Raw genomic sequence first — 14,940 nt, forward strand, 5'->3', positions numbered from 1 at the left:
ACTGATACAAAGCTATAACTTACAGGTCAAGAGAAAGAAAGCGAGAGCACGTTGCTTTCAAACCAAATTTATTTTTCCATAAGATTTCATAATAAATTTTCAGTATAATCTGCTATTATATTAGCGGTGCGCTGTTGGTCGGACAAAAGAAATAAATCAATTTAGTGTTGTATAATGCAGGTTACATTATTACTTAAATCTATTGCAATATAATAAATTTATATTACCGCCAGAAGCCAGTACAGACAGACTATAGAATTAGGGGCAGGGATTCGGAAGCAACAGAAAGTACGATACGAATAAAAGTGTATAGAACATTTCGGTCTATACACGCAAGTGAGATATCTCGATATGATGACGAGTCACTTGTATCATTACGGATAATAGCAATGTCTGAAACACACGATAATGTAGTCACGTAAGATTTTTGCAGTATGGCGCGCGCGCCATATTCAGAGAAATCACAAATCAAGATATTCCCCTAAATTTATCAATTATCGTTCGCATTAACCCCTTCGCTACAAGAAGCCACCGTCGTAGTTCGTTGGGAAATATTTTTCCATATGTGGACAGGGACAATTCGATAATTCGTCAAATCCCTAAACAAATTTCAGTAATTTCTTACTCGTCGATTCATGATTCACATTTGTACAATAATATTAATGTATCCGACGCGATGAAATTATTATTTCAATTTCGAGAAGTCAACGTTTCAATTTCGGATGCAGTACTCTCAAAATAGAGTAGCGTTCTTGCTCCACCGAGCAATTATCATTCGCCATTGCGAAAGGGTTAAAGAACGACGTAACGCGATACACAAAAGAAAGAACAAATATAATTTTGGTAAGTGCGTCTATACTGTTTCTCGGTCACGTCGACCGCTAGCCCATGAATGCTAAGGATCTACCAAAAGAAAGCAATCTTTCCAATTGTGCGCTCCGTTGACCCCTGCGGTAAAATAAGCAATAGATACAAAATAAAGGAAAAAAAAAAAAAAAACTAATCAACATGATCAAAACCACCGATGAATTTCTCACGACTGGCGGAGACGCCGGCCCTCTGAGAATGGATGTCCCATCTCCGTGATAATATTGAAACATTGGCTTTTCATACTGTTCTTCTGATGATGCAACATTGGCGATTCCCATCGACAAAATTCCGCCGGAGAAATCGATGTTAGACTTTCAATGTCGTGTGTGACGTGCGCCCACGCGTTCGAGCAACAAGTACGTACGTTGATGTAAAATACCCTCTTCTTCCGCTCGAGATAAATGGTGGATACAAAGGAACTCGAATACAGTGTCTGTCTCTTTAATTTCCCCCTGTGCTCTTCCAGTTCGATTATCGAATCCGTGACAAAGTGGGAAGAAACATGTGGCGTTTTGGTACTGCATTGCAATCCGATGGCTTATTTAGACTGCTAGAAAGATCATTCACGAATTCCCTCGTAGATTCACCATCCGAGCGTGACGCGACGTCGGTATACTCGTCAAATTCGGTCGAATTGCGAAGCAATATTCTTCTATTTCACATCTCGTTTTTTCTTTGTATTATTTTCATTCCTTTTTTTTTTTATTTAGTTATAGCGTCACTCGATCCCCACGAGAAAACGGTCCGTTCACAGTAAGCGCGTGTCACGGTGATTGACAGTAGTCGTTCGTTATACTCCAGTCTGTACGATGTCTTTCCGCTCTCGTTGCACTCGTTACAATCAGTAGATACAGAAGCCTTGCGTGTTTCCGTGTTCACGGTGGAATCCTCCAACAGTGAATTAGCTTACGGAACCTTCGTTCTCCTTTCATTCCCCTTTGCCTCACGCCGAGGACATGAGCGTATGCTGCATAATATCGTACTCGATCGTCGAGCCGTCGTACCGTTTTGCGCAGTTAGTGATTTGTGGTTGTTGGTCGAAGAAGAATTGGTCGAACGAGCCTTCATGGCATGGCAATTGCGTTGCTCAGCCGTAGGTAGGTCTCGGCTCAGTAGGGCTGTGAAAACTGTCCTCCGGCTTGTGACTGGCCCGACTGATAAAAACCACTTCGGTCACCCTGGTAGGTCGAGTCCTGCGATAACAGGCCGTCCATCTGCGACTGGAATTCGCCGACCGCGAACGAGTCCTGGGAGAGTTCCGCCTGACTGAGACCAGGCTGCGAGAGACTGAAGCCAGGTTGGGACATGCCCTGGGTCGTGCCCTGCGTCAGCGGCAAACCCGGTTGGCTGTACGGCTGCGTGTTTTGCTCGGTCTGGCTCAGTTTTCCCATACGCGGACCCGATTTATTCCTCGCCGAGGTGGTGATACCGCGCCGGTTTCTCTGATTCTGGCGTGCCTGTAACGCTTGCTGGTGCTGATTGTAGAAACGCGGCGGCACGTGCGCCATGTTCATGAACATACCGACCGGTACGGGCATGTTGTTCATCGCCGCCTGCGCCCGCTCCGGGCTGATGTAGCTGATGGTATCGTGGGTACGGCTGAAGATGTCGAGCGGCACGTTTCTTTGGTAGTACGGATTGTGATTCTGCGTGCCGTTCACCTGTGTGCCAGAACGATCGTACACTGATCCGGGGATCAGGGCCTCACGCGCATCGTACATGGACGTGGACATGAAGTGCGAGCCTGGATTAGCCGCGTTCACTAGTTTCTTTGGCTTAGCGAATTGAATCATGGACTCCTTCAGATTGTTCAACGGCCCCTCGACCAGCACCTTCTGCTCCTTGTAAAAGCTAAGCAGGTGGTTCCAGAGCGGCTGCTTCGAGAGCACCTTGGGATTTCCTACGATTATGATGCCGTACTTCGCCCGAGTCAACGCCACGTTCAATCTCCTGGGATCGTTCAAGAATCCAATGCCCTGATGCTCGTTGGATCGTACGCACGACATTATTATTATGTCCTTCTCTCGTCCCTGAAAAGCGTCCACACTCGCCACTTCAATCTCTTGATACAATTTCGAATGTAGGGAACCTTGGTACTGCATATACTGTACAAGATAGGCCCGTTGACCCTCGTACGGGGTTATCACTCCGATCTGCTCCGGTTTCACACCGCAACGTAAGAATCGTGTCGTTATCTTCTCAACGTTAGACGCCTCGGTGCGATTCAAGTAAGACGTCCCACTTCCAGCTATCTCCTCTTGACCTTGCGTAACGTAGAAAAACATCGGTTTGTCGGGTGCAGGCCAGGGAAAGTCGATTTTCAGTAATTTCCTTTCGTCAGCGCAAACGCCGTTCTGCAGGGAGCCTTCGTAGAAGAAGTTGGATGGAAACCGCGAGAGATCGGGATGCATACGATATTGTACTTCCAAGCGGAACGGCCTGATTCCCAACACAACCAATCTCTCGAACAGAGATTGAGACAAACCGGCTCTGGCGGCTTTCTTGCACATCACCACCGGTCCTAATTGGCAGTGATCTCCGACGAGGATCAATTGCTTCGCTCCTAGGACAACCGGTACCATGCATTCCGGCTCGGTAGCCTGCATGCTCTCGTCGATCAGTATAGAATGGAACTTTAATCTGTGCAATCTCGGATCACCGGCGCCGACGCACGTGCAACAAATTACATCGGCCGCTTCGAGAAGCTCCTTTTCCGACGCTTTCTTCAAGAGCCTGTAGCGCTTCTCGTCGACGCTCGACAGTTCGCCCGTCTCGTCTTTCAGTTGTTGCAACTTCTGCAACTCGGTGTTTGTCTCCATGTTTTTAATTTGATTATGCAACGCGAGGAAACTCACCGGCGAGTCGATGGCCTCTCGCGATTTGGCACACAACCGTACGACTTTCAAGTTTGACTTGTGTATCTTCTCGGTCAATTGATCGACAGCGGTATTTGAAGGAGCGCATACGAGAACCGGACCACCGTTCTGTTTCACCAATTGATAGACTATAGTAGCGCTCGTCACGGTTTTACCTGTTCCAGGTGGGCCTTGAATCAGGGATAAGGGTCGTTGTATCGCGTGTTTCACCGCGTACACCTGCGATCTGTTCAAGTCAGGTAGATTCGGTGCGCTAAAATGTTTCGGGAGGTGACAACGGAACAAGACCTCTTCTACTTCGTGTCCCAATAGTCTGTGGTATATGTAAGCCGACACAGATGTATCATCCACAGCAAACTTCCGTAATGCGGATTGCATTCTATAATAAAATAAAAATACTTATTAAAACCGTAATTATGAAAAATTAAAGTCATAATTATTAAATAAAGTCATAATATGGAAAACAGCGTCAATATGCAATTTTGTTAAAATCTTACCGATCGAAACTCGTGCTCTTCCAAATAAAGTCAACGACAAAGTTGCTAATACATTCCGTCGGTGCTCCAGAATTGTTCTTCAGCTCAATTCCGACTTCCTCCCCGTAATTGTCGGGAATCTTAATCACGTGTCCAATTCCAGACCAAGGCTTGTGAAGTTCTCCCAAGTAACGAAGTCTCAATTCATCTCCGTGCATCAATTTCATATCTCCGTCTGTTTTGGCCAGCATGAAATACGCGATGGTCTTCTTGTTCAATCCAACGTCCCATCGTACTTCAATATTCTCTTGAGTTTGAGATTCTTTCAAACGTTTATCGTAATCAGCTTCCAATTTCACAAGTGGGCCAAAAATATTTTGATACTGATATCCATCCTCGTAGCGTAATAGAACCTGCTGCGGTTCCTCGTCCACTCCAGGTTTTTCCAGATCTTGGAAAGTAGCATCAACGTTGTCCCGCCATAACTCCTCCAATTTATTAATTTGCTGCGCGGAGATCTGTCTGGCTCTCAGCTGTTCTTGTTCGGACGGGAACTTCACTAACCACGACAAAAAGCTGCGATCTTCGATCAAAGGCTTCCATTGCTCTTGATCCCTGAATATATCCAAACAGTAAAATATAGTTATAAACGTGAAATATATACATCTATATTATATATATTTTAGAGATGTTGTATCCTTGTGCACACAAATACATATATATAAAAAATCATTTTATTCCTTTCGGAAATAATATATATAAATGAAGATAATTCATTCTTACCAATTCATATCTTTCAAAGAATTCTGTGCCGCGCACGGTTGGCGGCAGAGTAACACAACTACGGAATCAGCTTTAGCAGGAATAAAACCCAATACGAAAACATTTCTCGTGGCACACGAATAACATTCCAAAACGGTTTCCCCAAGAGCGCCATCTCTGCAACAAGTCAATGGATTTTTATAATCAGAAAATTTGTAATTGAAAGAGACATAAAGAATATAGTTTCAAGTGTTTCTTTTACATGTCTCCTCGTAACATGTCTATCATAACTTTTAAAACAGCATAAAAGACCTCACCTGTGTAAAGTGACTTCCTTGTGTTTAGCACGGACAAGATGATTGATGATGTGCGATCCCGATGTATTGCCCCGTCCATTACAGAACCACTTCCGGCAGACGTTGCACATAACGACGCAGGACGCTTCATGGATACCGCAGTATTTACATGCATGTTCAGGCAAATCACGATTATAATACGCCTCTTCCTCCTCCTCCTCAAATTGCAACTCCGCGAGACTCTGGGCTGCTCCAGAAATCTTCAAATCCAACGACGAGCTGCCAATGCTACCATTCGTTCCATTAACCTAAACGATTTATTAGAAGGGTATTAAAAAATACATCAGAATAAGTGTCAAAATTGCAGCAAAATCCGCCGATAAAAAGCGCAAAGTTTGTAAAACAGATGTTATTGAAAACAAAACGATTACTCGATGCACGCGAGGGGAGAACAACTTTCGCTCGAGAATGAAATTCGGGAAAGAGTCTAATCCTCTCGGTATAAAAGATACAATGCGGCGTCTTTCTTTTTATCTATGTAGAGCGAGACATGCTTCCTCTATCGCGAATTTATTTCAAGCCGGGAGAAATTAGTTTATCAGAGTTAAATACATCATCACGTTTCTCCTTATCTCGGCGTCTCGCCTCAATGCTGAGCACGCCCGCGGACGGATTCCGTCATCTCTGCCACATTTGAAGCCGCGCGGAAGCAGCTTGCGTAACTTTGGCGGAATGCCCGGAGAGCGACCGCGACTAACCTCGCCGCTCGCAGCTGGCGCGCGAGGGAGACGGGGATTGTGTCGTCCCCGTCGCGCTTCTCCAGTCGAGCGGGCGATCAAGGTCACGCCGAGGACGTGCGCCCGCCGGATATTCCGTGTACGGAAGAATTCGCGGCGAGCAGGGAGAAAAAAAAAGGACGCGGGGTCAGGGAGCGCGGGAGATAAAGGATGGAGGCGGAGTGCGGAGCGCCGTCGACTCTCTCTCTCTCTCTCTCTCTCTCTCCGCGCCTTTGCCGCCGCACGCGCGACTTGGAGGTTAGGCCGCGTGGCTGAGGCGACGACTCCGGGGGGCCGTCCCCGTCGCGTCACGGGGGACTCACCGACCGGGAAACCGAGATGAGTGTGCGCGCGCGCAAAATTGGGCCGTAGAAACCAACCTGAACAGGTTGACTGGACTGCGTCTGGGTCACGTCGTGCTGCGAGGCCTGGGTCTGACTCGGCGACGGCAGGGTGAAGTCGGTGAAGTCGAACTCGCTGCCCTGCGTGTCCGCGCCGATCAGGTCCGTCTCCTCGGTGTCGAGGAACGTGAGGGTCTGGCTGCTGGGCCCGTACGCGTCGACGCTCATCCTGGCACGATCCGATCCGCTTTCTCGTCTCTCTCTCTCCTCTCTTTCTCTTTCTTCCTTCCCCTCTTTCCCCTTTCTCCTTCTCTTTCTCACACTCTCGCTCTCTCTCTCTCTCTCTCTTTCTCACTCTTTGTGTCTCGCGATTTCCGCGTACCCCCGCACCTCAGCAGAGGACAGAATTAGCGGACCGAGCGCTGCTATACTCGCGACTCGCGGACGCGTACGCCTTTCCGAGCCTGACAACGCGGCCCGTACGGACGCGAAGCGAAGCGAACGCGGTGCGTGCGACGCGTACGCGCGATGACGGAGGGCTGCACTGGGCTGCACGCGCGCGAGAGAACGGGCGCTCGCTCGGCCGATGACGGGGAGAAGCGCGTTACCACCTCGCCGATGCTCTCTCCTACGCCGCGCGCCGTACGTCTGCCGCTTTCGCGCTCGCACACCGCGCCAGAGACGCGCACACACCGACCACCGACACCGGACACAACAGACCGCACGCAATTATTCTCGTCCCGCACGCGTGAACGCTCGTCGTATGTTACGTCATCAGCTGATCGGACGACTGGTGTGCGAAGCAATAGCGAGCGAGCGCCGGAACTAGCGGAAGACGGCCCTTAGGGCCGATCTTATATGGCAAAGTGGTAACGCGCGGACGGACGGCGACCAATGGCGACCCGAGTCGCCCGCGAGGTCGGTAAGACTATTCGACCGAACGGACGCGTCGTCGTCGCACAGATGACAGCAGCTACGCCGTCACGCCGCTCATTCAAGAATGTTCAAGCAAATTGCAAAAGTGGGCATATCCAATAGCCATTGCTGGTGATCAATGAAATATTCTAAGAAATTTTCTCACTTTTGGAGTTTTCACCAATTTCCGAGAACCGTATTAAATACCCCTCCCTCAGATGTGAGATTCGTAACTGCAATGGTACGTATGTTTGTTGAATGTTTTTTTTATTACATCATCCTATTTCGAAGATTTAATGGCTCAAGGGGTTATCTATTCTCGAAAAATTTCTCATACGAAACAATTCTATTATATGACTCAAATGTTCAATAAGTTAATTGGCGATTTAACCGGCAGAAACCGGCTTAATTACAACCAAATTTCCAGCTATATGTAATCATCTTTAATCTAATTCTTCGCTTTCCATGAGTCACAGAGGCAATAAAAAAATTAATAAACAACGAATAAATAAATGGATCAACGAAAAGATAATTACGCAAATAAATGAAGAGTGTGTCGATCAAGTGATTCTTGGTGCTTAATAATATTTTTACATGAATTTATATACATTTTCGTGATATTACTCCAGTTTTATTAGTTTAGGATGTGTTTTTCAAGATTGCCAAATAATTGGCGTGATTTGCCTGAACTAGAAACTATGTATAAATTTACGCGAAAATATTGATTTGCCTGAACTAGAAAATGTATGTATAAATTTACGCAAAAATATTATTATAACCGTTATAGGCTCCAATTAAGAACCGCTTTGACTGGTAAAAAAAATGCTCTTTATTTATTTTAAAAAATTAATAATTCTATCCGTATTAGACAGTCAATTATCCATATTAACAAATTAAAATAGTACAAGTATTACTCGATTTGTTATTCGGTCATTTAAAGTCAATCGAAATTTGATTGAAGTCGTTCCAAATTTTTGACGGTGTGTATTTAATTTTGAAGATTAGTTAATCTAATCTAATGTACATCAATACTAGCTATTTTTGTTGATATTATTGTCGTTACTATAGCTGGATAGCTCAAGCTTTTTTTTTCCTTCATAGAGAACGTATATAATTATATCATTTTATTTTAAATAAAATAAGCATAAAGAGAATTTTATTGTTAATTGTTCAGTTCAAGTATATTTTACTATTTTATACAATTAGCTGGCAATACAACTTTTCATTGATTCAGAAAGATAAATAATATGGGAATTGAAAAAAAATATAATATTTTGGTAAAGTAAATAGGCTTAAAAAAAATAACAAGCTACTTTATGTATTTTCATAGATATTTATTGTCATAATTTTCTAATATATACTACATTATATATATGTATATATATAATATACTAATGTCGACCCATATAATATGTATATATTAGAAATGTGTGTACACATATATGAACGTAACAGTAATCAAACTTACAACTACTACATTGATATAGATTAATAAATACACATAATATGTACAAAAAAATGTTTATAATGTGATTTTTATGGCGTATACAAAGAATGTATAGCTACTTCTTATCTACTATGGTACAACATTCTGCATTTAATATCGACGTTAACTTTGTCCTTTTATAAAACTTCTACTATTCATTGGTTAGACAGCATAAGCGAGGGTGCGAGATATAATTAATGCAGTTTCTCTTAATTCTAGTCAATCCTTTGTAAGAAACTTCTAAAATGAGTATTATAATTTACACATGCCAGTGCGATCGCTTTTTGAAAAATATTCATTGAAAAAATTTGATGCTATTAAATCTAAAATTTGATTCAATTTATAATTATACATAAATTTCACAATTACTTAACTGATACCAATTAGTATTTATTATGACTCGCAAATGTTCATCTTTACTCAAAACAGAAATTAGAACACATGAAATCCAACACATGAAATCAACTTGAAATGATTAATTTGTACAAAGAGAAACTCACGATTACGAAGCACGAGATCAATCTTTCGTTAATCTAATATATACGATAAAACGCTTCAAAGCGATCTTATTGTCCAAGAAGGAATATAGAGAGACGCTTTTTCGTTTCTTTTCCTCAAAGGATTCATTTCACCCTCGATTTTGCAAATATTGAAAGAGAGAGGTCCATTTCTAAATCTATAATATAATATTCTATGTACAACTACAAATCATAAATTTAATTAGGCGCTTGTTTGCTGTTAAAAATAAATAGATTTGAATTCAAATCACGAATGGCGTCTTTAATCCGCCAATATATTTCGTAAATGATAAAAAATTGTCAACAAATAAGATGGAGAGATAAAAAATCGTGACATCGCCGAATAATGAAAAAGGAGATGAAAGAGTTACATTCTTTAATTAGAATTGCATTCTTTAATCTATTTACAGATTTTTCTAATTAGATTATCTCTAAAATTATCAGAATTCTATGTGCGATTTAACTCTCTTTCGCTATGGAATCACTATAATTGGCTACTATCGTGCGTTTATTACGAAATGCCAAAAAGTAATATCTATAGAGTAAAGTTTCCGACTTTCTCATTTGGTTCCATTGTTGTGCAAAAAGATTAATAATCCTACGAGTGAAGCTTTTGTAATAGAAAAATCAGTACATCGCTTCCTTGCAGGGATTTGGTGTATATCAGCTAAATCGATATATGATATTCTTATATGAGTAAATTAAATTAAAACATTTATATTTATATACAGGCGCATCGTACGAGCCGACTCGAAGATCAATCCATTTTTGGACATAGATGAAAATTTTTTTTAGATTGTATGCTAAATTTATTCCTCTACATATTTTCGGGGTATTTCATGATTTCATTTCTTCTACGTTTTGTTTACTTCCGATAGTTACATATTAATATTATAAAACGTTAATAAAAAAATTCCTATCAAATCGCACGGTTCTTTTTCTCTCAACATCGTGCAGGAGCACACCGTGTATACGTTATTGTGACATATTTACAAGTTCTAAGATTTATTGATACGGCAGTAGTAATAATAATAATAATAATAATAATAGTATTGGTCCAATCGCCATTAGTTCCACAAAACGAAGCAGAATTCTCAAATTGGATTTTATAGAATTTGCCATCGCGAATAATATCTTTTAACGTATTAGGACGAACTCTATTCGTATTTAGAGTGAAAGGATCACGAGATTCCTAGAACGTTCACCGAGAAGTTATTTCGTCAGCATAAGCAGAGGCAAGGTGGTTCAACGATCGCGTGGACCACGACGGTCCGTCCGTCGTCAGTCTACAGTCAATACTGAGGATTCGGCGAGTTTCTTTGGAAGCTACTCTGCGCGCTTTGATTCTGTTGAAGAGGTCCGGCCGGACTCGGCCTTCCCTGATCGCGATACTGCGGGGGTCCATTGGGTGGGCCCGGTGGTCCAGGCACCTTGCCGTAATTTCCCCGCGTGGAGCTCTGGTAACTGCCGTACGCGGAATCGTCGCTGCGTCTCGACACGTGGCCGTACATGCTCTCGGGCCGCCTGGAGTTCCCACTATCCGAACTGCTCGATAACGGTCCGTTCTGATGCTGTTGCTGCTGCTGCTGCTGCTGCTGCTGTTGCTGCTGCTGCTGTTGCGACGGCGGCTGCGGCGGCGGCGGCGGATGATTCTGTATCGAGGACTGACCACTCTGACTGGACTGCTGCGAATTCTGGCTGCTCGGCGGTGGTGCCGGCGCGCGACCGTAGATGGTGGACCCGGTGGAAACTCCGTAGATACCGTTCTCCCGAGTGCTGAGACCCGTGGAGATCCCGCGGATGCCGTAGATGCTCTGAGTGCATTGCTGCAGCTGATTCTGCATGTTCTGATTGGTGCTGTTGTGATTCTGCGTCTGACTCGGCGGGCCGCCGAGGCCGGGCTGGGTCTCGCGTGCGCCGTTCTGACAGCCGTTCTGACCTAATCTGATGGGATACAGGCTCTGCGCCGGCACCAGCGGGCCCGGCTTCGGGATCATCAGACCGTCCCGCGGGCCCGACGTCGACTTCGCGTAGACGCTCTGCGAGCGGTTGAGATTGGCGCGCGTCAACGGCGGCGATTTGCAGTAGAGCGACTTGGTGCCACCGTAGATCGACTCGACACGTTCCAATGCGGACGGCGGTGCGCTGTAGATCGACGAGGACGCGCCGGCGACCGGGCGATAGGTCGCGTACGCGCCGGGGAACTTGGGCCCGTTCGGCTTGTCCAGATCGTCGTACGTGTCCTCGTCGGACCTCATGGACGAGTTGTCACCATCGTCCATGTCGCGCGAATCCTTCGTGCGTCTGGAATTCAGAACGTATTCGTGCAGCAGAGCCGCCACAGCACCTCCCGACAGCGGGCCCACCCAGTACACCCAGTGGTTGTCCCAGCGATTCATCACGAAAGCCGGACCCAACGCGCGCGCTGGATTCAGGAAAGGACTCTGAAAATATTAGGAGGAAAAAATTACTAATGTATGTTATATTATTATGTATAATATATAATTTTATTATAGTTAAATATATTTTTTTGCTATTACATATAATTAAATAGATAATTATACGATTTTTTAAGAATAATTCTTTTGTTAAATAATCGTGAACACTCTTAAACATGATTGTGCCGAAATTTTTTTTGAAAACTTGTAAAGAATTACAAATAGATATTAAATATTTCTAATAAATTTTATTTCACGTATATTACGATACGTTCCACTTTTTCGTATTGCATGAAACAAAGAAACGTGCGAAGATACTTAAGGAATTTCCATAGACATATAAGTATATGTATATGGGAATTTCGCACTGAAAGCAGTGAACTTGTTCGATTTTGCAAGGGGATCAACATTCAACACGTGTGGAACGTTGGTTTCGACATTTTTCGTTTTAGGGTGCATTGTACACTCGTTCCGGAGCAGGTGGGTCCAGGATCAAGTTCTTTCTTTCACCTCCCTGCTCGCCGTTCTCCACGAGCCCACCCTTCTCCCCCATACAACGGCAGGTGCTCTTTAAAGATGCGGACGTCGGCCCGATTGGAAAGAGTCCGACAGACGCTTTTGGACAGAGAGTGGTTGCAAGAGACGACATACACAGCGGAAGAAGAAAGCAAAGAACGCTGTTCTTTCATTAATTACGCTCGTAGAAAAGGTAATATTTTTTCTTACGTGGCGTAATCACTTAATACGAAAAAAATATAGAAACTTGAAAGAAGAATTAGTTTATAGATAAAAAATTATCTTGTTAATGATAATTTTGTCATAATTTCTTATAATGAAATATTATTAATAATTGCATTATTAATAACAAAAGATTCAAATTATAAACTGAGTTACATACATACACCATATTTGAACAATTTTATTTATAATTATTAGAAGATATGCAAACTCGGGTAAAATAAATTGGAGCAGCCAAAACAACACATGATTATCTATAATGACATTAAAATCATTAAAAGTAATAATTGATTATCGATTTAATGATGCGAAAATTATTGTATCCGTTACTCTCTATTCGTCCAAAATCGTTTTTTAATTAAAACTATATAATTAAATGCTCATAAAAAGTAAACTTACGAAAACGAGAGTAGCCGCCGTATAGGCAGCGGCTAATACTGCGGAAGCTTTCGAAGAAATCGTAGGTGGCAATGATCTAGGTGAGTCCACAGCGAAATGAGCTAGCACAATAAGTACTGATAGTGCTATCTCAATCAAAAGCTTCTCGATTGGACCCCCTAATCGACCGGGGGATGTCAGGGTCTGCGTACTCGAAGGTGTAGTTACTCTGAAATTAAAATAGAAATTCGATAAATATTGCTTAAGTAATAATTAATTCTTTCAAAATTATTTGCCGGTACATGATTCATCCATTAACGAAACTTAAATATTATTGTAAATTGCTTGAGTATAGAACTATCACGTCGTGAATAATTATATTTAATTTATCTGAGTACGATATCGAGTATTATTAAGGACACATTATCAGAAATTATACTTCATTGTAATTTCTGTTTAGCTTTTTCAAAAAATAATTGATAAAAACCAAGTAATAAAAAAAAATAAAGATCATTTCTTTAGGAAAAGAAAATTATCGATCGTTCGCCAAAAATGATCACATATGGTCTTCTATATGACAGTAGCGTCAGTATGAAGAAGTTATATGCACGACCGCGATATGATATACGATGATTTTCCTATTGAAGCTTGCCGCGAAACATGCACCCCGCATAAAAACCCCCTGCGGTAAGTCGGTCCCAGTGGTGTAATGTTTATATTAGCTAGTGCATCCTCGAGCCCTTAAACGTGACCCCGATGTGATGTTTCCTCTCATGACGTTTCCCTTGCATAAAATTCTCGTTGATTTTCTCAGTTCATATAATCATATGGGGTCGCAGAGATGTGACCTCTTTAATCGTACCCCACGAATGCTCATACGGTTACATTTCACGCTATGCCAAATTCAAGTTTGTTTGTCAAAATATGTTGATGATATAAAAAAATGTATGTCAAATTCAAACGCGTCATAGTGTAATTAAATGTTTTTATAAGAAAAAATTATAGCTAGTTTTCCCAATAACTTGAAAAAATTAATTTGTACTTAATCTAGCCTGTATTTTAATATTTCAACTTTAAGATTTAGCTATACTTTAAATTTTCAAAAAAGTGGATTAAATTGTTAAGCAGAAAAGATACAAAAAATGTTAATATTTTTTTGTTTTTATTATTTAATTGTCCTAAGATTTCTTTTTGTTTTAATTTTTCATATTTATTTGACAAATTTCCTTTATCCTGCCTCTTCATAAGTTTTTATTCATGCTGTTTATACATGCATGGACTATAAAGTGACTTTATATAGTCAAAATTCCTCGAGTTCAACTTTTAAACTTCAATGAAATTACCATAATCACGTCTCTCGCATCATTTTCTATCCCAGACACCTCCTTTACGATCAACGTCGAGATTTGCACGTAATAAAAGCACGAAGATGCTTGTGATTTTAACAATCTTGACATCTATTTAATATCAAGAAAAGATAGAAATAAAAAACAGAAAATATTTGCAAAATATTGCATATTCGAAAAAATTATTAGATTGTTCTCTCCTTCTCTCTCTCTCTCTCTCTCTCTCTCTCTCTCTCTCTCTCTCCCCCTCTCTCTTTCTCTCTTCCTCTCTCCCTCTCTCTCTCCCTCTCCCTCTCACTCTCCCATTTCTCTCCCCTCTGTCTCCCCCCTCCCTCCTTCCCTCTTACTCTCACTCCCATCGTCCCTCCCTCTTACTTCCCTCTCTTTCTGTCTCTCACTCACACTCCCATCTTTTCTCCCTCGCACCCCCCCCCTCTCTCTTTGTCTCTCCCTTTCACTCTCACTCCCATCTTTCCTCCCTCCCAATCCCCTCCTTCTCGCTCACTTCCTTTCATTCTTACTCCCATCTTCCCTCTCTCCCAACCCCCCAACTCCTTCTCTCTCTCTCTCTCTCTCTATCTCTCTCTCACTCACTCACTCAAAGAGAAAAAGGGAGAGAGAGAGAGAACGAGCGAGCAAGCAAGCTGATTCTATACACATATTTGGATGGTCGGTATTTCTGAGAGGGTCGGTAACTTAAATCAGTGCCATCTAGCGGTACGGT

General features: G+C 42.5%; 2 protein-coding genes across 2 annotated transcripts in view; both read right to left on the bottom strand.

Moving 5' to 3' along the window:
* Window positions 1-51: 51 nt before the first annotated feature.
* LOC105459198 (regulator of nonsense transcripts 1 homolog) lies at window positions 52-7,277 on the bottom strand. The gene is made up of 5 exons (XM_011705018.1): window positions 6,437-7,277; window positions 5,302-5,588; window positions 5,006-5,161; window positions 4,244-4,837; window positions 52-4,125 (listed from the first exon to the last, which is right to left on the bottom strand). The coding sequence occupies exons 1-5, from the start codon at window positions 6,623-6,625 to the stop codon at window positions 1,980-1,982; spliced, it is 3,372 nt and encodes a 1,123-aa protein (XP_011703320.1). The 5' UTR covers window positions 6,626-7,277; the 3' UTR covers window positions 52-1,979.
* A 1,841-nt stretch (window positions 7,278-9,118) lies between these two features.
* Window positions 9,119-14,940, bottom strand: part of LOC105459199 (neurogenic protein big brain) — a 21,259-nt gene continuing 15,437 nt past the window's right edge. The window contains exons 3-4 of the mRNA XM_011705020.1: window positions 12,892-13,099; window positions 9,119-11,760 (exon numbers count right to left, since the gene is read on the bottom strand). Coding sequence (XP_011703322.1) covers window positions 10,609-11,760; window positions 12,892-13,099 — 1,360 coding nt within the window. The 3' untranslated portion in view covers window positions 9,119-10,608. The remainder of the gene's footprint in view (window positions 11,761-12,891; window positions 13,100-14,940) is intronic.

The sequence above is a fragment of the Wasmannia auropunctata genome, unplaced genomic scaffold (genome assembly GCF_000956235.1).
Source record: "Wasmannia auropunctata unplaced genomic scaffold, wasmannia.A_1.0 LD334204.1, whole genome shotgun sequence".
NCBI classification, from domain to species: domain Eukaryota; kingdom Metazoa; phylum Arthropoda; class Insecta; order Hymenoptera; family Formicidae; genus Wasmannia; species Wasmannia auropunctata.